Below are 24,042 nucleotides of genomic sequence, written 5' to 3'. Positions count from 1 at the left end.
ATTGTAAGGTTCAATAAAAAGAAAGTAATTCTAAAGTCAGAGAAAGGTTCCCTATACCCCGATTCCTCCTCTATGTAACAAAAACTAAAGGGAACTTTGTGTCTATAAAAAAAAAAAAAAAATTAAAGGTACTTTCTGTTAATCACACAGAGGCTTTCCAAGGAGGAGAAGTTATTTCTAAACTTGAGAACACTGACTTTTTCTACATCTGGGAAAGAAAAGATGTTAAAAGGGATAACAGAATGTGAAAAGCAAATCAGTGTTTCAATAAGTTTTCTCCTGAGTGCTGAGTTCAGATAAAGGGACAATACAGTAATTCGGGTAATGGACATAAAGGAACCACATATTAAAAGCAGGAGAGAAGGGAGGATGGGTTGGGTGAATAAATTATGAAAGGATCACATTCACTGCAAAGAGAGTTGGCAGTTTATGAACACTGCATTTTATTTCATTTGCCCATAAAATCAACCAGTCTGTATTTTTTTAAATGGGAGTTTCATGTTATAGAGCCAACAAACCTCAACTGTAGCCTAGATCCAGGAAGATCTTACTTACCTCTTAGGCATTGGTTCTGAGTAAGGGAGTTAAAGTTGGGCAGATGTTTAGAGAGGTTATAAGCCTTGCCTGAGCTTGCCTTTAAACACTCACCCTGACAATTTGTGCACAGGCTTTGCGAGGAGTTCTATCAGTATGTTTGACTAAAATCATTAATTAGCTGTATCATGGAATTTAAGGTGAAAAAGATTTTGTACAACACCCTACCAACCCATTCATTTATTAAGTCAGAAATCTGAGGTTAGAGACTGGATAGCTTTAACTTAAGCACGGTTAGTTATCATTCCAGTCAAAAAAAGAATGAACATGGGCACCTAGTGTAGTGATCTAGGGTGTCTCTAAATTGAAAAGAAATGTAAAGGAAAGTTGTAACTTGTATTATGCCTGTATTAGAATAAAAACAGTGATAATAACTCGTGGATTCTGGGTTTACATTGTGCTACTCAAGATGCCATGTCTTTTACAGACTTTTATTGCAAATTTTAACTTCATAGTATTTCTTCACTTTACTGTATGCAAAATGTTAATCCCAAACCATAGGGGTGTAATGGAAATTAATTAGTATTCACATAATAGGGTGAGAGTGGTACATACAAAAAAATGTTAAATGAGTCATTGCTATCCTTGTTTTCTCCACATTTAATGAAGCAAAACAAATGTTTTGAGTCTAAGGACAACTGCCTGGTTGTTAAATGTGTATTAAAACTTTATTTCTAGAGGGAAGGGCAACATGCCCTTATCAAGATATTTGGATAGGAGATCAATATGTAATTTTCACCGGCTTGTTCTTTAGCCCTATGACTGTTACGGAGATGAAAATATGTATCTGTGTATGGACTATAGATGAGAGATGGAATATAACACACGAAATGTTCATAGCAAGTATATGTGTTGAGTATAGTCAAAGCAAACTAAGCTACATTGGAATATCAGCACTGATACCTTGAAGGAACAAGCAAAATTCAAAAATGAGTGATATGTGAAACATTTGAGATGCCCTGAAATATATTTTTAGGACTGCTTCGCTTTTTTTGCCACCTTTGTAAAAATATAAGAACAACCTTAAAGTATGGCTTATACTCCAAAGCCAAGGAGAGATAGTTCAAATTTCAGTTCTCCCACCTACCAGTTCTGTGGAAACAGACACATTATATAATTTCTCTAAGCCTTTGTTTCCTCACCTATGAAATCGAGATAATCCATTTCATAAGATTGTGGTGAAGATTAAATAAAATATGGAATCAAAAGTACTTAGCATAGTTCCATGTTTGGCACATATTTTTAGTTCTCAAAAAATGTTAATGTGCATATATGTGTGTATATATACGTATACACGTATATGTGTTTATACATATATGTAACATATGGGATAGTGTAAACATTTGTAAATGAAACAGGTATGCTGTTTTCACGGACATTATGTTTTTGGAGGAGATGTTATTTAAAAGACATTTAAAACATTGCTGTTTAAATGAAGATATTTACTCTCTGAGTTGGCATGGAAACAAAAAGCACAGTCTGGAGGCAAGGCATAACTTCTGTGTTCTTCAAGGTCAGCCGAAATGAGGACATCACACTGTTCTCACTGAGGCACCGAGCCTATTTTGTGTCTTGCATTTAAGATCAGTGACTGCAGCTATCATCCAGCCCAATAGAGTCCTTAGAGGCAAAAGGACTGCAAGTAAGCACTTTGGTGGAGTTTCATGGACAACTTTGCTGTGCTTCTGCAACCTTCAGTCGACTCGGGACATGCCAGGATTAGAATCACTGAGGCACATCCGACTGAGTGGATTTTATGATGAGTACAACTTGAATGCTATAGTGGGAACATCAATCACTCTTTGCATGAGACTCCAATTTTCAGAAATGGAAGGTAGAAAATGAGGTTATTATAAGGATGAAGGGGACCTGCTTTTATTTTTTTTTCAGCAAGAGAAACTCATGCTGGATTTAAAGAACTTCTTCAATGCATGAATGGTTGGATATTATTTACACTGGGAGATGTGGACTCTCTTTGAAGGGAGAATTTGAAATATATTTCAAAGGCATTTTTTAAGTGATTCAGGAACTATTTAGAAACTACTGGATTAACTGGTTTTTTTGCCTTTTTTCTTTAGTGTTTTTTTTAATGTTTAGTTCATGATGTTATAGAATACTTGATATAATTACATATAATTAATATCACCTAATATCATACCATTCTATAATTTTCTGAACTCTTTGTCAATGTGTTTATTAAAGAAATTTAAAAAGTGTTAGTATTAATAAAGCAGAATATTTTTTGCATATTCTGAATATCACAGTTTACTATTTTGTATGTAACTATTAACTAATTTCTGTCTGCTTTATCTTTAAGGGGTGAATGAAGGCATTTACTTTAGTTACCCATGTCGACGTCAAAGCTGTGCTTTAGTAAACATCCCAGCACCATGTGTCAACAAAATGATTTCACACATTGAAAATGTGGAATCTAAAATACAAGAGCATTTGAAACGGGTAAGATTTAAAATGCTAACATTTTTTGGAAGCTTGATAGAACCTGTAAGGGCTGTTACTCATCCCAGGGAGTTATTTATTTTTTTTTTAATGATACTTGGAATATTTTATAGAATCTTTGCTTAGTTGTATAATTTACTAATCTAGACATGTTTTTGATAGTCTCACTTCAGAAGGGTGAAACGACCTTATTAAATAGATTTTTTTTTCCCCTACCTGTTTGTTCGTTATCCAGAGGCAATCATGCTAAGTAGTAATTTCCATAAGCCAACTTGACTAGTAAATTAAATAGTATTTACATCATTTTTAGGGACACTAAACTGATTAGATGATTAGATGAGTAAATTGGTGTGTGAAAGGACGGCGTGCCCTTCTTAATGAGTTATTTTGTTCTAAAGAAATACTTAATAGGTCTGTTGAAAGAGAATGTAATGATTCTGTCTTTTTAACCTGTTTGCCTTTATTATTCTGAAGGGAGTTCAATCCTGAAAACACTGTAACTTCTGGTTATTTTCTTTTTTTTTTTTTTTTTTAATTTTTTTTTAACGTTTATTTATCTTTGAGACAGAGAGAGAGACAGAGCATGAATGGGGGAGGGTCAGAGAGAGAGGGAGACACAGAATCCGAAACAGGCTCCAGGCTCTGAGCAGTCAGCACAGAGCCCGACGCGGGGCTCAAACCCACGGACCGCAAGATCACGACCTGAGCTGAAGTCGGACGCTTAACCGACTGAGCCACCCAGGCGCCCCGCTTCTGGTTATTTTCAAAAGATGACAAGAATGATAAAAACCTTCCCATACCTTTCATTAAGATTATTCTGTGCAAACACTGCACAAATAGATTGTGCAAACAAGAGGATAGGTTTGTGCTGTATCTCTTCCCTCACCACTGTTGTTGGATCTGGCTCTGAGAAAGTTCTGATGGACCAGTCTTCATGCTTGATGTAGGGTGTTGTCTTCAAGAGGCATACGAGTGTAGTCCTTAAAATTGCAGGACATTTCTTCTCAACATTTTTACCACTTGAAAATATTTTATCCAATAAAAGTTGTCAGCTGATTGTACCCTTGGGAGGAGTTTAACATTATTCAGTTTTATTCATTCATTGCCTATAGTCCCAGGCACTGTCTTTACCTGTCTAGTTCTGGGGGAGCAACAGGGCTCACCCCTTTACCAGTTTCCAAGGGATTATGTGTGCAGAGGACAAAATAACGCAGAGAAACAACTTGGTGATACCAGCTGGAACCTCCACCCCAAATTCCATTGCAATCCCCAACGTGAAGGGCAAAAAATAAGTCCTATTTTGAGTTGCAGATTATGTGATTCCTCTGGATTTGGGGGTTAGAAGTCAAAGCAGGTAGCTGGTTAATTATGTCTCCAACATTACCCAAACTTCATGTTTTATTACTCCAGTTGTTGGGGAAAAAAATGGCCCAATGATGAAGACAGGCTGGTTCATGAAGGATCTGCCAGCCAGCAAAAGAGAAAGGGGTGTTTTGCCCAAATAAGTACATTTCTTCTGCTAAGGCCTGCAAATCTGAAAGTATGGCTCAAATAACATTCTTGACTTTGTTCAATTCACAGTGACATTTCTTTCCATTGAAATTGGGTTTTTCTTGGGACTGTAAGGAGTACATTTATGCTGGGATTGGGTTGGGGTCAAGGACAGAGAAAAAGAAAGTGATGCTCTCTCTAGGCCTGCAATTCATCTTCTTTTAATTACACCATTTTCACATTTGTCTAACTTATCGATTGTGTTTCTCTATAAAGTGCTTGATTTTTAAAACAGCTTTATTGAGATAATTTACATATCATAAAGTTTGTCATTTAAAGTGTACACTTCAGCATTTTTTAGTGTATTTACAGAGTTGTGCAACCATTACCATAATCACAAAAGACCACATATTGTATGATCCCGTTAATGTGGAAAATCCAAAATAGGCCAGTCTGTAGAGGCAGCAGATTAGTTTTCTAGGGCTGGGGGCTACTGCTGATGGTTGTGGGGTTTCTTATGGAAACAGTGCTTGTTTGTTTTTAATCAGAATCATCTTAATCTTTTATTAGATAAAGCTCTATAAATAATTATAAAGCCATCATCTACTTTGGGTATGGACTACATTAAGTGAGTGAAAAGATCAATCTTTTTTTAAATTAAAAAAAATTTTTTTTTTTTTTAATTTTGAGAGAAAGATAGAAAGCAAACAGGGGAGGGGCAGAGAGAGAAGAGAGACAGAATCCCATGCAGGCTCCACCCTGTCAGTGTAGAGCCAGATGTGGGCTTGAACCCATGCACTGTGATATCATGACCTGAGCCAAAATCAAGAGGTGGACAGTCAATCGACTGAGCTACCCAGGTGCCCTAAGGTCAGTCTTCTTTGGATCAACCATTATAGTTTGTTTGCACACTGAATCGCAGTGGTTTCCGTTATAGTCAGAATGAATGCTGTAGAGCCTGTGATTAGCAGAGATGAATCTGCCATAAGTCTGTCCATGCATTCCTAATAGTTTAATTGCAATTCTGAATTTTGAAAAGAAAATTCTTCAAAGTAGAGTTACTGTCAACCTTTTCTCTATATTTTATTTTTGCAAAGAATGAGAAAACATGGCAATATGATAGAAGTAATTACCTGGATAACTTCCCATACAAGTACTAGATTTTGTTTTATTTTTTTTCCACTGTATTTTTCTAGATGACCTAGACTAGAGATAGTTTTATTTACTTTGGAGTCATTTCTACTGAACTGAAAATTTTTTTTCTTCATTTGATTAATACAAATCATTAAAATGTTACCATGATTTGAAAGAATGGCCTCGAGAGAAAGTATTTAGAAATCATTCTTTAAAATATAAAGAATGTGTTATACAAAAATGATAACATTATTAGCAGTAAAAGTGGTGTAATGGTAATACTAAGTGCTTACTATATATCATAGACCGTATTAAACACTTAATATGTATGATTTCATTGAAACCTTACAAAAAACTTGTGAGGTAGAAACTGCCATTATCCCCAGTTACAGGTGGGGAAACAGATTCCGGAGATAATGACTTCCCCCAAGATCACACAGTCAATGTCAGAGTTAGCATCCAGGCAGGTGTGTCTGAGATCTAAGAACATCCTATTCTCCCCCGTACCGAAAGTATCCCTGAAAGTAGGTCAGCTATGAGGATCAAAAAAATATGAATGATGAAATGCCTACAATTCCAGTTGGAAAATTTTGCTGTGCTTATACCATTTCACATGTGTTTTCGAATTCTGAAAAATAATATTTAATCATCTGATCCTACTGACTAAATCTCTAATACTTTGAGTTCTCTTATTCTGTTAATTCTATTTCATTTGAAACTTAAGGACACTTCAAATCCTAAAGTATTCACTATTTGACATTCTATCATTCCCGTTTTCTATTATTTACTTTCTTGACTAATGTATTCATCTCTTAAAACACTCACTAATTGGTATATCTGGTTCTTTACTTTTTTATCTTACCATCCTTCTAGTCTGACAGAACTCTGCAAGCCCTGATGAGTTCCCTCTCATGATCTGCCATCTCCATTCCTACACCCCAGGCTGCTGAATAGTGCCAGAAAACATTACACAGAAATCCCAATTTGAGATGTTACACATTCATGGTGTCCAACCTCAGTGGGGCCTTTAGCAGTGTTCTGAAATTATTCTGTTTGTTAACCAGAACTTTCTCTAGTATTTTCCAGTGGCTCTTCCCGTCCTCTCTTTGGTTCAGGTCTCCAAATCCTCTAATTCACTATTCATTCATCTCTTACCTTACAAAGAAAATAGGAGGTATGACAATAGAAATGCTTCAAACTCTTGTTATCCCACTTAACATTCTTGAATTCCACAAATATTATTCCTTTTGTCCTTCCATGGGAAATCTCTTCCCTCCTCAGTAGTTACTCCCCTCATCTGCATTCCATCTTTTTCAAGGATCTTGTTCCATCAGGTGTTCACATCTCTCTTCCAAATTTACTTTTTTTCCCCCTAACTCACTCCTATCAATATTTAAAATATTGATGTTTCTCTTGTTTTCAAGAAAATATTTTTTATCCCATACACCTTTAAACATATCTTTTTCTCTTTCTTCATGTTTTACCTAACTAACATCTGAAAAGGATTGCATAAACATTTGTTTCCTACAAATTACTCACTTTTTCATTGGAATCTGGATTTGGTTTTTATTGTTTTAATGAAAATACCTTCAGAAAAGTAAACATTTTTTTTTTCTATCTATTGGTATACACATACACACATTCTCTCTTTGTCTCTGTCTCTCTCTCAAACTTTGTGGCTAGAACAAGCATTTATTTTGTTACTGTTGAGCAATTTGTTCTGGGCTCAGCTGGACAATTTTGTTAGTTCTTGCCTGGGGCCAGTTATGTGGATGTAAACACCTGCTAACTCAACTGGAAATAGTGACTAAGAGGGCCTCACACCCATGTCTGGGACAGTGTTCTAGGAGGACAGATCTCAGTGGGCAAAAGCTTAAACTATTTGCGTGTGTTGTGATTGTTCAAGTCCCACTGGCCAAAGCAAAGCACATAATCAATCCTTTTGTTAATGCAGTAGAATATTAGACAAGATGTGGATGACACGAGAAATGAATTTGTGGGGACAATTTATGTAGCAGTCAATCTGTTGGTCCATTGACATCATGGTCCACAACCCATCCAATTGCAGACTGTAATCACCAACCCCCCAAAAGTTTCATTCCATGATGGTATCATGCAGAGGTCCATGATTATGTGTTCCACAACAGATATGATGTGGATGATGTTCTCTGGGTGCAGCTTCTTTTGGTCTAGAGATCTGTGAATTAAAATGATGTTAAATACTGCTCCTGCACACTTAGCAAACAGTGGTGAAGCAGGGACAAAATTGTCAAAATGAGCAGTGTTACTCAAAAGGAGAGAAATGAAAGACACATAACTTTCACTGATGCCTGTAATTCTGAAATTTATGAGGGCACATGGTGTTAGGTCTGTCACCTCTGAGTCTAAACAATGCTGCCAAGTCCCAGTTCTGCTTCCTGGGGATAGTTTCCTAATTTGTGGTTCTCTTTGTCTCTTTGCATTACTCTCTGAGCTCTTGGTTCTGAGAGATATTTGGAATTCCATAAGAAGTAGACCTGAGTAACTATCTGAAACTTTTTTCCTGTATTAGTTCAGGCTGCCATAAAAAATACCACAGGCTGGAAGAATTAAACAACAGAAGTTTATTTTCTCACAGTGCTGGAGGCTAGAAGTCCAAAATCAAGGTGTTGTCACAGTTGGTTTCTATTGAGGATTTCTTCCTGGCTTGTAAACAGCCTCCTTCACACTGTGTTCTTACGTGGCCTTTCTTCTGTGCCCACATGTTGAGAGAGAGTGAGCTCTGGTGGGTTATTTATTTATTTTTTTTGTCTTCTAATAAGAATACTAGTTTTATTGGATTAAGACTCCATTCTATGACATCTTTTAACTTTAATTATCTCCTTAAAGGCCCTATCTTCAAATATAGTCACATTGGAGATTAGGGCTCCAACATATGAATTTTAGTAGAACACAGTTTTGTTCATAACACTGATATAAATTGGAAGTTTCTCTGCATTTTTAATCTTTTGTATTTTAGTCCAAAATGTTACAATTCCCATAAGAACTTTGGGGCTTCATAATTAATCTGATGGGGTTCAAACCTCATAACTCAAAAGCCATGGTCATATTTTTTGCTTTAGTATTATTTCCTTTCATTTAATTAAGTAATTTTTATGTCTTCTAAATAGTATTGTTTTATTAAACTTCATTTTAAAACAGTTTAAGACTTACAGAAAGGGAAGATAATATAGAGATTTCATGTATACTCTGGACCATGTTTTCCCTAGCTTAATATCTTACATTAGAATAGTACATTTATTATAATTAACGAATCAATATTGATACATTGTTATTAACTAAAGCCCATACTTTGTTCCAGTTAAAATTTTTTTTTTATTTGAGACACAGTTCATGTACCGTAAAATTAACCATTTTAAAGTGAACAACTCAGTGGCATTTAATATATTCACAGTGTTGTACAGTCACCACTTCTATCTAGTCCCAGAACATTTTCACCACCCCATTCACATTAAGGATTTAATATCTGTTCACCTCTACCCTGGTGTGGCAACCACAATCTACTTTCTATTTCTGTGGATTTACGTATTCTGAATTTTTTTTATATAAATTAAATCATGCAATATGATCTTTTTTTGTCTGGCTCCTCTTAGCATAATATTTTGAAGTTCATCCACATTGCACCATGTATCAGTACTTTATTACTTTTTATGGCTGAGCAATATTCCATTGTATGTATATACCACTATGTTTAACTGTTCATCTGTTGGTGGGCCTTTGGATTGTTTCCACCTTTTGTCTATTGTAAATACCTTTTTTTCAGTTCTTTTGGTTCTTTTCAGTTCTTTTTTCAGTTCCACCTAGGGGTGGAATTGCTTTATCAAATGGAATGGTAATTCTATGTTTAACTTATTGAGGAACTACCAAACCATTTTTTATAACTCAACAATTTTGTTGTTGAGTTGTAAAATTTCTTTATATATTTGGATCCTGGACCCTAATCAAATATATGATTTTCAAGCCTTTAGCCCCATTATATAGGTTGTGTTTCACTTTATTGATAATGTCCCTTGATGTACAAAAGTTTTTAATTTTGATAAATTTCAGTTTATCCTTTTGTCATTATTCTTTATGCTTTTACTGTCATATTTAAGAATTCATTGCAACATCCCAGGTCATGAAGATTTACCTCTTTGTTTTCTTGTATGAGTTTTATGGTTTTAGCACTTACATTTAAGCCTTTGATATATTTTGCACATAGGAGGCATGTATACTCTTGGGGTGAAAGGTAAGAAAATGGAGGATTAAAATGGCTCCCCTCATCCTTTACACCCCCTTCCATTAACAGGCAATCCCTACTCTCCCAGCCTTTAAGCATAGACTGGATTTGGGTTGAACAACAGACGTGTCAGAAGAAATATCAGACAACTTCTAAGCAAAGTCTCTTGTCGAGAGGCCTTGAAGCCTCTGCTGTCACTCTCTTGCTCCCATAAGCTTCCCATGTAAATAGGCTTAATTAATATAGCCTCCTTGAGGATGAATGACCAAGTAGAGAGAGGCGCCCATTGTGCAGTCAGCAGAAACCACCAGACTTGTGAGGCTGTCTAGAACTACCTATCCTAGTCAAGCTGTCAGATGACTAATGAGTTTGTGCTCACATTGGTTGCCTTCAGACAAGACCAAGAAGCCATCCTGCTACACCCAGTTTACATGGTGACTCATAATTATGAGCAAATAAAATGGGGATTGTTTTTAGCCACTAAGTTTCAGAGTGGTTTATTATGCAGGAATAATTGATACATTGTTGAATATAACATTGAAATTACACATATACATTTAGATCACAAATAAGTAACTAAATAAAATGGAAAACTCCACTCTGTATAGTGTTGGAAATGAAAGTTTTGTTCACCTTCACCTGTTGGAAAAATACTTTTCCTGTGTTGTTGGGGTGTTTTGTTTTGTTTTGCTAACTTGACCGTCAACAGGCTTTCTTCCCACTTTGGTGGATACTTTAGCCAGTTTTTATGGCTCTCTTCATGTTTACTTCCTCTGTCCATGTTGGAAATACTGGTGTTCCCAAACTATGTCCCCTTCTGACTCTATTCTCCTCGTGAGTGATCCCATTTGAATTGATATTATTTATACATTGTATTCTTAGATTTAATTGGGATTTCCAGCTCAAATTTTTCTTTTTTTTCTAGGTGCCCATTGAACACCTTTTTATATATGTCATTGGAGCCTCTCAAATTTGAAACATACAAAATTGAACTAGTAATTTCTTCTTTCTTCTGTGCTCCTAGGTTCAGTTAATGGCACCAGTTATGCACCCAGGACCATAAGTCAGGAGGTTGATTAATTATATTGACTACTCACCTTTCCTCACCCTTTATATACAGTCAGTGATTTGTTTTGATTCCACCTCTGGAATGTGTCTCAAATCCAAACAATTCTATCTATACTATAGTATCTTCATTCGGACCACTCTTATTTTTGCCTGGATACTAGAAGAGTCATTTCAGTCAATTAATAATGATTAATTCCTATTCCTAGGCATAACATCAAAGTCCCTTTATAAAATAATATTTACTCTTAAGCTTCATGTCCCTTCATATATTCTGTTCTAGCTTTGATGACCTCTAATCTCTGGGCCTTAACCTATGAAATTTCTGTTATCTCTGTTTTGCCCTCTTACTCCCACAAAACCATCTTTGCTCTCCACAGCTTAGGATAACTGTCTTCCCTTGAAATCTCATAAGACATTTTACTGCCCACTACTGTGACAATTAACACATTGTGTTTTAGTTGTTACTTTATGTTTCTCTCCTACAGAATTGTAAAATTTTGGAAGTTAGAGTCTATATGTAAATCATCAGTCACAATAGTGCTACCATTACTTGGCACATTATAGGCATTAACTAAATGCCTTTTTTTGTTCAAATTTATTTATATATTTATTTTATATAATTTTTTAATTTACATTGTAAGTTAACATATAGTGTAATAATTGGTTTTAGGAGTACAGTTAGTGATTTGTCACTAACATGCAACACCCAGTTCTCATTACAAGTGCCTTCCTTAATACCCATCACCCATTTAGCGTATCCCCTGCCTACCTCCCCTCCAGGGACCCTCAGTTTGTTCTCTATAGTTGACAGTCTATTATGGTTTGCCTCTCTCTCTCTCTCTTTTTTTCCCCCATCCCCTGTGTTCATCTGTTTTGTTTCTTAAATTCCACATAGGAGTGAAATCACGTGGTATTTATTTTTCTCTGACTTATTTTGCGTAGCATAATACACTCTAGCTCCATCAATGTCATAGAAAATGGCAAAAGTTCATTATTTTTGATGGATGAGTGATATTCCATTGTATCTATATACCACAACTTCTTTATCCATTCATCATCAGTTGATGGACATTTGGGCTCTTTGCATAATTTGGCTATTGTTGATAAGTAAATCAGGGTGCATGTGCCTCTTTAAATCAGTATGTTAGTATCCTTTGGGAAATCCTGGTAGTGGAATTGCTGGGTCGTGGGGTAGTTCTATTCTTAACTTTTGAGGAATCTCCATACTGTTTTCCAAAGTCAGTGCACAAAGTTTCATTCCCATCAACAGAGTAAGAGGGTTCCCCTTTCTCCACATCCTAATGCTTGTTATTCCCATGTTGTTACTTTCAGCCATTTGGATAGGTGTGAGATGGTATCTCATCATGGTTTTGATTTGTTTTTCCCTGCTGATGAGTAATGCTGAGCATCTTTTCATGTGTCTGTTAGTCATCTCGATGTCTTCTTTGGAGAAATCTCTTCTCATGTCTTCTGCCCATTTCTTAACTGGATTATTTATTTTTTTTGGGGTGTTGAGTTTGATAAGCTCATTATAGGTTTTGGACACTAACCCTTTATCACATGTCGTTTGCACATTCTCCCATTCCGTAGGTTGCCTTTTAGTTTTGTTGATTGTTTCCTTCTCTGTGCAAAAGCTTTTTATCTTAATGAAGTCCCAGTTGTTAATTTTTGTTTCTCTTTCGTCCAAAGATATGTCCAGTAAGAAGTTGCTATGGTCGAAGTCAAAGAGGTTGCTACCTGCGTTCTTCTCTAGGATTTTGATGGTTTCCTGTCTCACATTTGGTCTTCTATCCACTTTGAATTTATTTTTGTATATGCTGTAAGAAAATGGTCCAGCCTCATTCTCCTGCATGTGGCTATCCAGTTTTCTCAACACCATTTGTTGAAGAGACTGTCTTTTTTCCATTGGATACTCTTTCCTGCTTTGTTGAAAATTAGTTCACCCACAGTTATGGAACCATTTCTGGGTTTTCTATTCTGTTTCATTGTTCTATGTGTCTGTTTTTGTCCTAGTACCATACTATCTTGATGACTACAGCTTTGTAGTATACCTTGAAGTCAGGGATTGTGATGCCTCCAGCTTTATTTTCTACAAGATTGCTTTGGCTGTTCAGGTCTTTTCTGGTTCCATACAAATTTTAGGACTGCTGTGTGAAAATGCTGATGGTATTTTGATAGGGATGGCATTAAATGTGTAGATTACTTTGGGCAGTATAGACATTTTAATGATATTTGTTCTTTTAATCCATGAGCGTGAAATGTTTTTCCATTTCTTTGTGTACTCTTCAATTTCTTTCATCAGTGTTCTATACTTTTCAGAGTACAGATCTTTTACCTCTTTGGTTGGATTTATTCTTATGTGTCTTTTGGTTTTTGTTGCAACTGTAAATAGGATTGATTCCTTGATTTCTTTTTCTGCTGCTGCGCTATCGGTGTGTAAACAAGGCACAAATTTCTGTATGTTGAATTTGTATCTGGTGACTTTGCTAAATTTATGTGTCAGTTCTTTAAATAAATACGCTTTAATGAATGGGCTCAGGAATAATTTTTAAAATTATTTCAAATTTTGCATGAAGCGGCTTTTTAAAACATGGGGAGGATGTACTTGTTCTTTTAAAAAAAACTTTGAATTTGGCATATTGTTTGATAAACATTGCCTATGTTTTCAAGCAGATTTGAACCTTTGTGTAGGTTGACTGTAGGAAACTCCAAATTGCTTGCAGATTCAATGGTATGAGTATTTGTTCCAGATGAAAGTTGGTCACAGTTGTGGGAGATAGTATTCAGTATTAGAATTTCACATCTACAAATATTTTATAATAAAAAGGAGATTCCCACCATAAAGTTATTTTTTCTTAATTTTTAGAATGGAAAATAGAAGTGTATATGAATACCTTGTCTTAAAAAGTAAATAGCATTTAAATGTGACAATTTAAATATTTAAATTTAAATATATATAAAATAAATTTATATTTATTTATAAATATATATAAATTTATATAAATATATATAAAATATATAATATAAATATAAATATATTTATAAATATATATAAAATAAATTTATATTTAATTTATATTTAATATATATTTTAATATATATTTAAATATACATATTTAATATATATAAATATATAATATATATAAATATAAATATAAATATATAATTTATATAATATAAAATATATAAATATAATTTAAATATATAAAACATTTGGGAATACTTTTTAATAGAAATATGAAGTTAAATAACCAGGTCATTTAGAATGTTATACGTATCAAGCAGAAGTTTGTGAGCAATGTAGTTTAGAGCTAAAGGCAAATAAAGTTTTTGATTTCCCTGTAATGTGTTAATTTTTAAAAGTGTGTCCAAAGTGATATTTTTAGTACCCTCCCACTTTTGTTTCTCTTGCTTTTTGAAAGAGAAAGAAATAAAAAAATGTACGGAATTTTGTGGTTAGTTGGGTAAAATTGGTTAACTGCGAATTATAATCAGTGTTTCTAAATATCTAAAACATTTATGGCAGTAAGTGAAATTCTAAGCTTAATTTTAACGGAATTTTATTAAAAATAATTTAGCAATTTCAAGCAGTTTCTAAAACTTTTATAAATATTTCAGATAAGTAATTATGAATATAAAACTCCAAAGTTTTCTGTGGCATTGTAGGCCTTCCCTTTGTTAACCATTGTTATCAATGTTATTTGAATACTAGGTATGTCGAGTTTTACCTTCTCATATCGGATCAAAGACTGATTAAAATAGTTTTTCTTTATTGCTTCATCACTTAACATCTACAAAAATGTTGCTATGGTAAGGTTTTGATAGATGATCCTAAAATGTGTATACCAAATTTAACTCTATTTTGAAAAATGTAGGTAACCTATCTTTATCATTATAAAATACATCATGTTCTGTTGTGCTACAAAAAGGATTAAACCCATAGTATTAAGCATTGCGTACTTGTTGAGGAATTTAACATTTTTGGGTAATTATGTCACAATTATTAAAGAGCCTCTTAACCGATTTCTTTCTGACTTTCTTGTGATACTTCAAATGGTTTCTCAGGACTATTATATAAATCAGCCTGTTGGTAGGTTTCTGCAGTATGCAGGACTGTGAGTTACCAGTTAAACTGAGGGATAATTATTTTCCTAATTATTGATTAGTTTAAGGTCTAATAATACACTCATTGAATGCTCATTCTCTTCTCTGTACATTTATCATTTGCCATTGTCTTTTGGGTTTATTTGGATTTTCTTATGGACCTGTAGGAACAAGTTGCTATCTTTAATTTGTTATATATGTTTTAAACTTACTCTCTCAGTTTGACCTGTCTTTTTACTTTATGATATCTTTTAGTTAAAATAAGTTTTTAATTTTAATACACTTACATCTTTCATTTTCCCTTTAAGTGCTTTGCATATTGTTTAAGAACTCTCTCCATAGTGCAGTCATGAAAATTTTTCTTTTATTTCTTCTAAAATTTTAAGGTGTTTTTTTGCTTGAGATTTAATTGTTATCAACGTGAAATTGTGTTTTTGTGTGTGTGCAGATACAAAGAATGGAATAGGTAGTTATTTTCATTTGTAAAAATAGAGAAAATTTTTTTTCTCAACATCAGTTTTTTGCAAAATCCAGTCATTTCTTAGAAATCAGTAATATTCTATCTATCATATCAAGTGTTCATATATGATTATATCTATTTCTGACTCCCATCATTCCACTGGTTAATTTTATCTCTATTATAGTACCTCATTTTACTAAATATGCTTCATAATATTGTTTTTAAAGTCTATTTATTTATTTTGAGAGAGAGAAAGAGAGTGCATGAGTGTGTAGGAAGGGATAGAGAGAGAGGGAGAGAAAGAATCCCAAGCAGATGGGACTCCATCTCACCAATTGTGAGATCATGACCTGAGCCAAAATCAAGAGTGGGACGCTAAACCTACTGAGCCATCTAGACATCCCCATAATATATTAAAAAAAAATTTTAATGTTTATTTATTATTGAGAGACAGTGAGACACAGAGCATGAGTAGGGGAAGGCCCGAGAGATGGAGACAGAATCTGAAGCAGGCTCCAGGCTCTGAGCCATCAGCACAGAGCCGGACGCAGGGCTCGAACTCACAAACCGTGAGATCATGACCTGAGCTGAAGTCGGCCGCTCAACCGACTGAGCCACCCAGGCGCCTGCCCCTCCATAATATGTTTTAATATTTGGTATGGTAGTTCCCTCTTTTTTCCTTTCTTATACTTCTTTGGCTGTTCTTAGTACATATAGATTTTAGAATAAGCTTGTCATATTACATGCTAAACCCATTGGGATTTCAAACAACTGCATTCATCAGTTTTTTTATTATGTAGATGAATTTAGTCTCTTCAGAAGTTTTTTTAGATTCCATTAAATCTATTATACTGTTAGCACAAGAAAATTTCAGCAGTTTAGCAAATACTGAAACTAATTTAGAGGAGAGGATTAAGTAGGAGATAATGAGGAAGGTGGGCAAATTGATGAAAACCTTATGTTAAATTATTAGTTCTTTAAAATATTAATATACATATAGTATTCATTTAACATATATCTGTGTGTATATAATTATATGTACATGTACATAGATATGGCTAAATATATATAGATCATTTAGTACACATAAATAGAACATCCTAAGCTTTCTGCCCATTTGTATTTAATTTTCTGTTAATTGCTGTTCCTATAGTTTTCCCAGTTTTTTTGTTTGTTATTTTTTACATATGTGCAGAAGTATTGATAAATATCTATTTTCTTTTATGTTAGTTACAATTTTTTTCTGCTTGTAGTATTTTTAACTTATTTGCAGTACTCTTTCATAGAGAAATTTATATGTAAAACCAATCCATTATCTGACAAATTTTGTATTAACAAAATTTGCCTCATATCAAGATTATTAAAATGTTTTATTATTTCAGTTAACCTTATTTTTTTTACATTTGGCTTCTTCAGATTTGAAGTTTATGACCTTATGGTATAGCATGAGACACATACTTTTTCTCTTCCAAATATTTTTTAAATTATCCTAATATCATTTATTGACTTGTTCATCTCCCTTGATTTGAAATGTAAATTTTATAAAAAACTAAATTCTCATGTATATAGGTAATGAAATGATTACTTATTTTAGTCTTTTTCATATTTGGATAACAACATTCTTTTTCTTAAAAAAAGTTTTTTTTTGATGTTTATTTATTTTTGAGAGAGAGACAGGCATAAGCAGGGGAGGGGCAGAGACAGAGGGAGATACAGAATCTGAAGCAGGTTTCAGGCTCTGAACTGTCAGCACAGAGCCCGACATGGGGCTCAAACTCACAAACCATGAGATTATGACCTGAAGTCAGATGCTCGACCAACTGAGCCACCCAGGCACCCCTTGGATAGCAACATTCCTATATTATATTTCATCTTTCTATTTTTTTTAATATTGTGGAGAAATATACATATGCCTTGAATTTATTATTGTATTCCCTTTTGTTCATCCCAGTGTTTCTGTTATGTCTTAAGTAAATTTTCTTATTTGCTTTGCTCTAATATTTCCTTAATTATTTGTATAGTCTTTTTTGTTCTTCTGTATTTATAAATAATAGACCAGACTGCTTACTTGTTGTGAGCATACATTTTTTGCTGGTTTTTCTTGTTGTTTTTGCTGCTATTGCTGTTATTTGTTTGCTTTTTAGCAGCTGTCAAAGTCTGCTTACATCAAAGGCTTTTATCCAGTATATACAAAATTATACTGGAGCTCCTTATAAATGGGAAGTAATATGCTTAGGCAAGAAAGTTGAGGGACTCTTTTTTTTGTTTACTTAAATAAGCATGCGTTTGAATTGGTTGTAGCACTTTAGAGTATTTTCACTCATTGATGAATCAGCCTTTGTTTTTCCTTACCCATCTGTTTGTTTCTATGTGAGATTCTGCTAGTTATGTGGGCTCCGTTTTGTTTCTCCCTAGAACCACAACTTCCATTCTTAGACAGCCTCTCCATCTCAGGCAGATCTTGTGTGGCTAGAGAGTTCTCATGTCAGTGACTAGAAGGAATCTTTTCAGCCATGTATACTGGGTTCTCAGAACGAAAAGCAGTAAGACTAGTCTGCTTCACCATAGGCTGGCCTTTAGTTGTTTACTTTGATTATCACCTGCTTCTTCTCACATGCTTCTTCTCACATGCTGGGAATTTTTCATGAGCTCCACAGAGAAGCCTTTCACCTCCCCTGAAATGGTCTTCATTTTCCCCTTCTGAGTTATATTTTTCTTTGCTCTGTTTTCACTAGCAGTCCCTTCTGATTTCTTTCTATTTCTGGGAATTATTCTGAAGTATATGTTCCAGTGCTTTTATTGGCAAACATATATATTTTTCTCCAGAAATATTGTACAACATGGGAATTGAAGAGAAGTAATCATGTATGCCCAACCTAACATCTGGAATTAGAGATTATCTAAGAAACCCATAAAATTATGACTATGTATTCTCTTGTGTTTTTGGTAATTTGTGTCACAGCCCAAGATATTCTTAGAATATATCTGTAGAGCATGACTCCTAGCCTGGAGTTTATAGTCTAAAAGAGGGACACTATAGAAAACGACATATTTGTGAACTTACCTATAGTTATGTGTTTTCCACTCTTTGGTAATATATTACAACTCAATGGGTATAATGCACTTCTCATTATGTGCAAAGTCTTCTGGGAGTAAGTGGCATTGAACTGGCCTTTGATGAAGGAGTAAGCTTTAGAAGATGAAAGGTAAGAATAATTAGGTGGCAGTAATAATGAAAGGACTACATAGTGGATGTAGAATACCTGGTTTAGAAATAACAGAGTATTGTTTGACCTCATATGATGGGACATGTGAAGTGGAGCACTTATAGTTTTATCTGTGAGTTCAAGTATAAGTTTACTGTTATTTTTTGAAATACGTAAAATTTGATTTTTATTGAGATCTTTTATTTTGACAGTTTGAAACTTCTCTTGAAGAATGGTAAGCTCCGTTTATTCTTTTTAAATTGTTTTTATGTTTAAATTTTAATGATTAATATGCTGCAGATGAGTTTTATTTCAAAAGAAACAGGAAGTTAAAAGCAGAGGTTTTTGTATTTGATATTACAATGTATTTTTGAAAACATAAGAATTCAGATGTCACTGCAAATGGCAGAATAGGGACCTCCAGGGCTCTGTCCAACCACAAAGAAATGCTGGTAAAAATTGGTCAGAATCGACTTTTGTAGAAATCTGAATTTAGTCAAAAACAACAGCCAAGGGAAGAGTTAATGAAGAGTCTGTTGCATTGCATTAAGAGAGCACTGTGGCACTTTAAATTGCCCACTTGCCATTCTAGTCCCCAGGTCAGTAGTGGCCATGAAGAGAGCAGCCTGTACTTGTGGTGTAGATTGCGAGTGTCAGAGCAAACAATATGGACCTTATTCTCAAAGAATTGTGTTTCAGCGTTTTGACCTGTCTGATGACTCCTTGAAGAACCAGCACAAAGACTTGTCTTTGTTTTGCCTGACTTGGAGCAGTCACTCAGCTGGAACCGCTTACAGGCAGTCTTTACTGGAAGCATTTAAAGGCATATACTCACAACCACTGTCTGAGGCTGTGAATAACAGTGGGAACACTGCCTGGGAAAGAAGAGGTCAGCAAAAGAAATAGATGGGGGAAATAGGGTTCTTCAAAGCCGTCATATATACTGGAGCATCCAGAAATGCATGCATATGACCATTGCCAGACATATGTTCAGGGAAGATCCAAGAAGACCCTGACCATTTATCTCTGGCTGACCTTTAAGATCTGTGCAGGCAATAACTGAAGGTAGAGTTGTAAACATCCTGGATAAGCATTGAAGGAATACATAGATTCAGTCTGCTAAGATTGGGAGAGTATTTTTTTTCTTTTTCTTTTTACTTTCTTTTTTCCTTTTTTCTTTTTCTTTTTTCATCTTCTTTTTCTTTTCTTTTCTGACTCAAGATATTTAAGATAATTTGGACAAAACATAAGTTTACCAGTAAGCTAATGAAACATCTAGTTCAGTGGCCACACATGACAAAGAATACAGATATTACAAAATGTTTTTCGAAGAACTACTACTAAACAAAGAAGGAACAACAACCCACATCAAATAGCAACAACAAACTCAACAGAGGGAAGATTATCTTATTTACATTTCAAATCAAACTATTTAAAATGTCCAGTTTCATACAAAAATTATGAAGTAAGCAAAGCAAAAAAAAAAAAAAAAAAAAGAAACAAAAGAAAAAAAAAAGAAAAGATAGTTTGTACCATTAACAAGGGGGGAAAAAGAAGTTTTAAAAAATGGCCCCGAGAAAGCTTAGACATTGGATTTATTGGACAATAGCTAAATGAACTATCTTAAATATTCTCAAACAGATAAAGGAAACTATGAACAAAGAATTAAAACCAGGAGACTAATGTCTCAACAAATTAAGATTATCAATAAAGAAATAGAAATTGTAAAAAAGAACCAAGTAGATATTGTGCAGCTGAAAAGTACAATAACTGAAATGAAAAATTAGAGATGTTCATCAACATCAAGATTTGAGCAGTCAGAGGAAAGAATCAGTGAACTTGAAAATAGATCCATTGAAATTATTCAGGCTGAGAAGCAGAAAGACGAAAGAATGAAGTAAAATGAACAGAGCCTAACTGGTGTGAGGGACACTACCACAGATACAAATATACGCATAATGAGAGTGCAAGAGTAACAGGGAAGAGAAAAAGGGGGAGAAAGAATATTTGAAGAATTTTGGCTAAAAACATGAATGTATACTTTTACTAAATTTAGTGGACTCTAAACAGGATAAACTCAGGGATCCACACATTGCGGTCAAATCATTGAAAGCCTGGGACAAAGAGTATCTTGAAAATAGCACGAGAGAAGTGACTCATCATGAATAAGAGATCCTCAATAAAAATAACAGTCAGTTTCTCATCAGAAATTATGGAGGCCAGAGCATGATATTTATTTATTTTATTTATTTTATTTTTTTTAATGTTTATTTTTGAGACAGAGAGAGACAGAGTGCAAGTGGGGGAGGGGCAGAGAGAGAGGGAGACACAGAATCTGAAACAGGCTCTAGGCTCTGAGCTGTCAGCACAGAGCCCGATGCGGGGCTCGAACCCACGAACCGTGAGATCCTGACCTGAGCCGAAGTCGGATGCTTAACCGACTGAGCCACCCAGGCGCCCCAAGAGCATGATACATTTAAAGTGATGGAAGAAAAAATAAAACTGCCAAAAAAGAATTATGAATCTTGCAAAAGTGTCCTTCAAAAATAAAGGAGAAAATAAGATATTTCCAAATAAACAAAAATTTGAGGGGCTCCATCTCTAGCAGAACTTTCTATCAGAAATCCTAAAGGTAGTCTTTTAGGCAGGAATCAAAGGACACTAGACAGTAACTTGAAGCCATATGAAGAAGTAAAGAACAGTGAGGTAGCTACAAAGATAGATATAAAAGTCAACATGAAGCCATTTTTATTTTGCATCTCTTTCATTTTCCTATATAATTTTTAAGATAAATGGATAAAATTATAAATCTATATTAATAGGCACATAGGGGAATGTGGGTGGCTCATTCGGTTGAGCATCGGACTCTTGATCTCAGCTCAGGTCTTGATCCCAGGGTCTTGGGATCATGTCCTGCATTAAGCTCCACACTGAGTATGGAGCCTGCTTAAGATTCTCTCTCTCTTTCCCTCTGTCCCTCTCCCCTGCTCCCACTCTCTTTCAAATTTAAGTGTTTGTGTGTGTGTTTGTGTGTGTGTGTGTGTGTGTGTGTGAATGTGTGTGTGTGTGTGTATGTGTGTGTATAGGCACACAGTGTATAACTGTGTAATTTGTAAAAATGACAACACAAAGGCAGGGAGCATAACTACAAAGGAACAGAGGTTTTTTAATACTACTGAACCTACATTGATTTTAATCCAAACTTAATTTTTATGAAGTTAAGATGTTAATTGTAATCTCCAGTGAACCACTAAGAAAAATTCTAAAACCAAACCAAACCAAACAAAAAAACACCAACATAAATCCAATAAAGAAACTAAATACACTAGAAAAAAATCAACTAACCACAAAATAAGGCAATTATGGAGAAATTAAAGAATGAAAAATATTTAAGTATTATAGAAAACACATAGCAAAATGGCAAAAATAGTAGGTCCTTTATTTTTCTTTTTTTATTTAGAGAGAGAGTATCCCAAGCAGGCACCACACTGCCAGAGCAGAACCCCATATAGGGCTTAAACTCATGAACCATAAGATTATGACCTGAGTCAAAATCTAGAGTCTGATGGGGTGCTTGGGTGGCTCAGTCGATTTGCCTGTTTGACGTCAGTTCAGGTCATGATCTCATGGTTTGTGGGTTCGAGCTCTGTGTCGGGTTCTGTGCTGACAGCTCGGAGCCTGGAGCCAACTTCAGATTCTGTCTGTCTGTCTGTCTCTCTCTCTCTCTGTCCCTCCCCTACTCATGCTCTGTCTCTCTCTCAAAAGCAAATAAACATTAAAAAAAAAATGTTCAAAATCAAGTCTGATGCTTAAATGACTGAGCCACCCAGGTGCCTTAGAAGTAAGTCCTTTCTTTCTTTCTTTTTTTTTTTTTAACGAAATTTATTGTCAAATTGGTTTCCATACAACACCCAGTGCTCATCCCAACAGGTGCCCTCCTCAGTGCCCATCACGCACTCCCCTCCCTCCCACCCCCCATCAACCCTCAATTTATTCTCAGTTTCTAAGAGTCTCTTATGGTTTGCCTCCTTTCCTTTCTGTGTAGAACCACAAAAGACCCCGAATAGCCAAAGTAATATTGAGGAAGAAGACCAAAGCGGGAGGCATCACAATCCCAGACTTTAGCCTCTACTACAAAGCTGTAATCACAAAGACAGCATGGTTTTGGCACAAAAACAGACACATAGACCAATGGAATAGAATAGAGACTCCAGAATTGGACCCACAAACGTATGACCAACTCATCTTTGACAAAGCAGGAAAGAATATCCAATGGAAAAAAGACAGTCTCTTTAACAAATGGTGCTGGGAGAACTGGACAGCAACATGCAGAAGAATAAAACTAGACCACTTTCTTACACCATTCACAAAAATAAATGCAAAATGGATGAAGCACCTGAATGTGAGACAGGAAACCATCCAAACCCTAGAGGAGAAAGCAGGAAAAGACCTCTCTGACCTCAGCCGTAGCAATCTCTTACTCGACACATCCCCAAAGGCAAGGGAATTAAAAGCAAAAATGAACTATTGGGACCTTATGAAGATAAAAAGCTTCTGCACTGCAAAGGAAACAACCAACAAAACTGAAAGGCAACTGACGGAATGGGAAAAGATATTTGCAAGTGACATATCAGACAAAGAAGTCAAGTCCTTTCTTAACAGTAATTGCTTTTCACGAAAATGGATTAAAATGTTAAAAGATAGAGAGTGGTAGAATGGGTAAATATACATGATTCAATTATACGTTATGTATAAGAAACTCGAGATCCAGAGATATAGTATGTTGAAAGTAAAAGAATGGAAAACATATTCCATGAAAATAACAAATGAGCGGGAGTAGCTAAAACTAATTGCACAAAATAGACTTCCATGTAAAACTTATACGACAAAGAATAATTGACATCTTGATAAAAGAGTCATTTCATGAAGAAGGGATAAAAATTATATACATACCCAAAACATAACCTCAAAATTCCTGAAGTATAAATGGACAGAATTAAAGTGAGAAGTATACAGTTCTGTAGTAAGAGTTTGAGAATTTAGTATCCCTACTTTCAATAATGGTTAAAAGAACTAAAAAGAAGAAATCAGTAATGATACAGACTTGCACGGCACTAGAACAGTGTTGGCCTAACAGGTTTATATAGTATGTACTACCCAATAGCAGTAGAAAACACATTCTTTTCATGTTGTTATTGAACACCACTCAGTATAGATCATGTGTTAGGCCACATAACAAATCTCTATAGAATAAAAAATGACTGAAATCA

At 34.8% G+C, this 24,042-nt stretch overlaps 1 protein-coding gene across 3 annotated transcripts in view; it reads left to right on the top strand.

Annotated features, from left to right (window-relative positions):
* The window catches only part of CCDC178 (coiled-coil domain containing 178), a 406,037-nt gene that overhangs the window by 23,792 nt on the left and 358,203 nt on the right, over positions 1-24,042 (top strand). For 2 of the 3 annotated variants that reach the window (XM_043558557.1, XM_043558559.1), the window contains exons 3-4: positions 2,912-3,051; positions 18,985-19,007. In XM_043558557.1, the coding sequence (XP_043414492.1) occupies positions 2,912-3,051; positions 18,985-19,007 (163 nt within the window). Of the gene's footprint in view, positions 1-2,911; positions 3,052-18,984; positions 19,008-24,042 lie in introns of those variants that run through there. The other variant, XM_043558558.1, reaches the window with a different exon arrangement.

The sequence above is a fragment of the Prionailurus bengalensis genome, chromosome D3 (genome assembly GCF_016509475.1).
Source record: "Prionailurus bengalensis isolate Pbe53 chromosome D3, Fcat_Pben_1.1_paternal_pri, whole genome shotgun sequence".
NCBI classification, from domain to species: Eukaryota; Metazoa; Chordata; class Mammalia; order Carnivora; family Felidae; genus Prionailurus; species Prionailurus bengalensis.
Note: the sequence above shows the minus strand (reverse complement) of the source record. Positions and strands in the feature narration are given on the sequence as shown.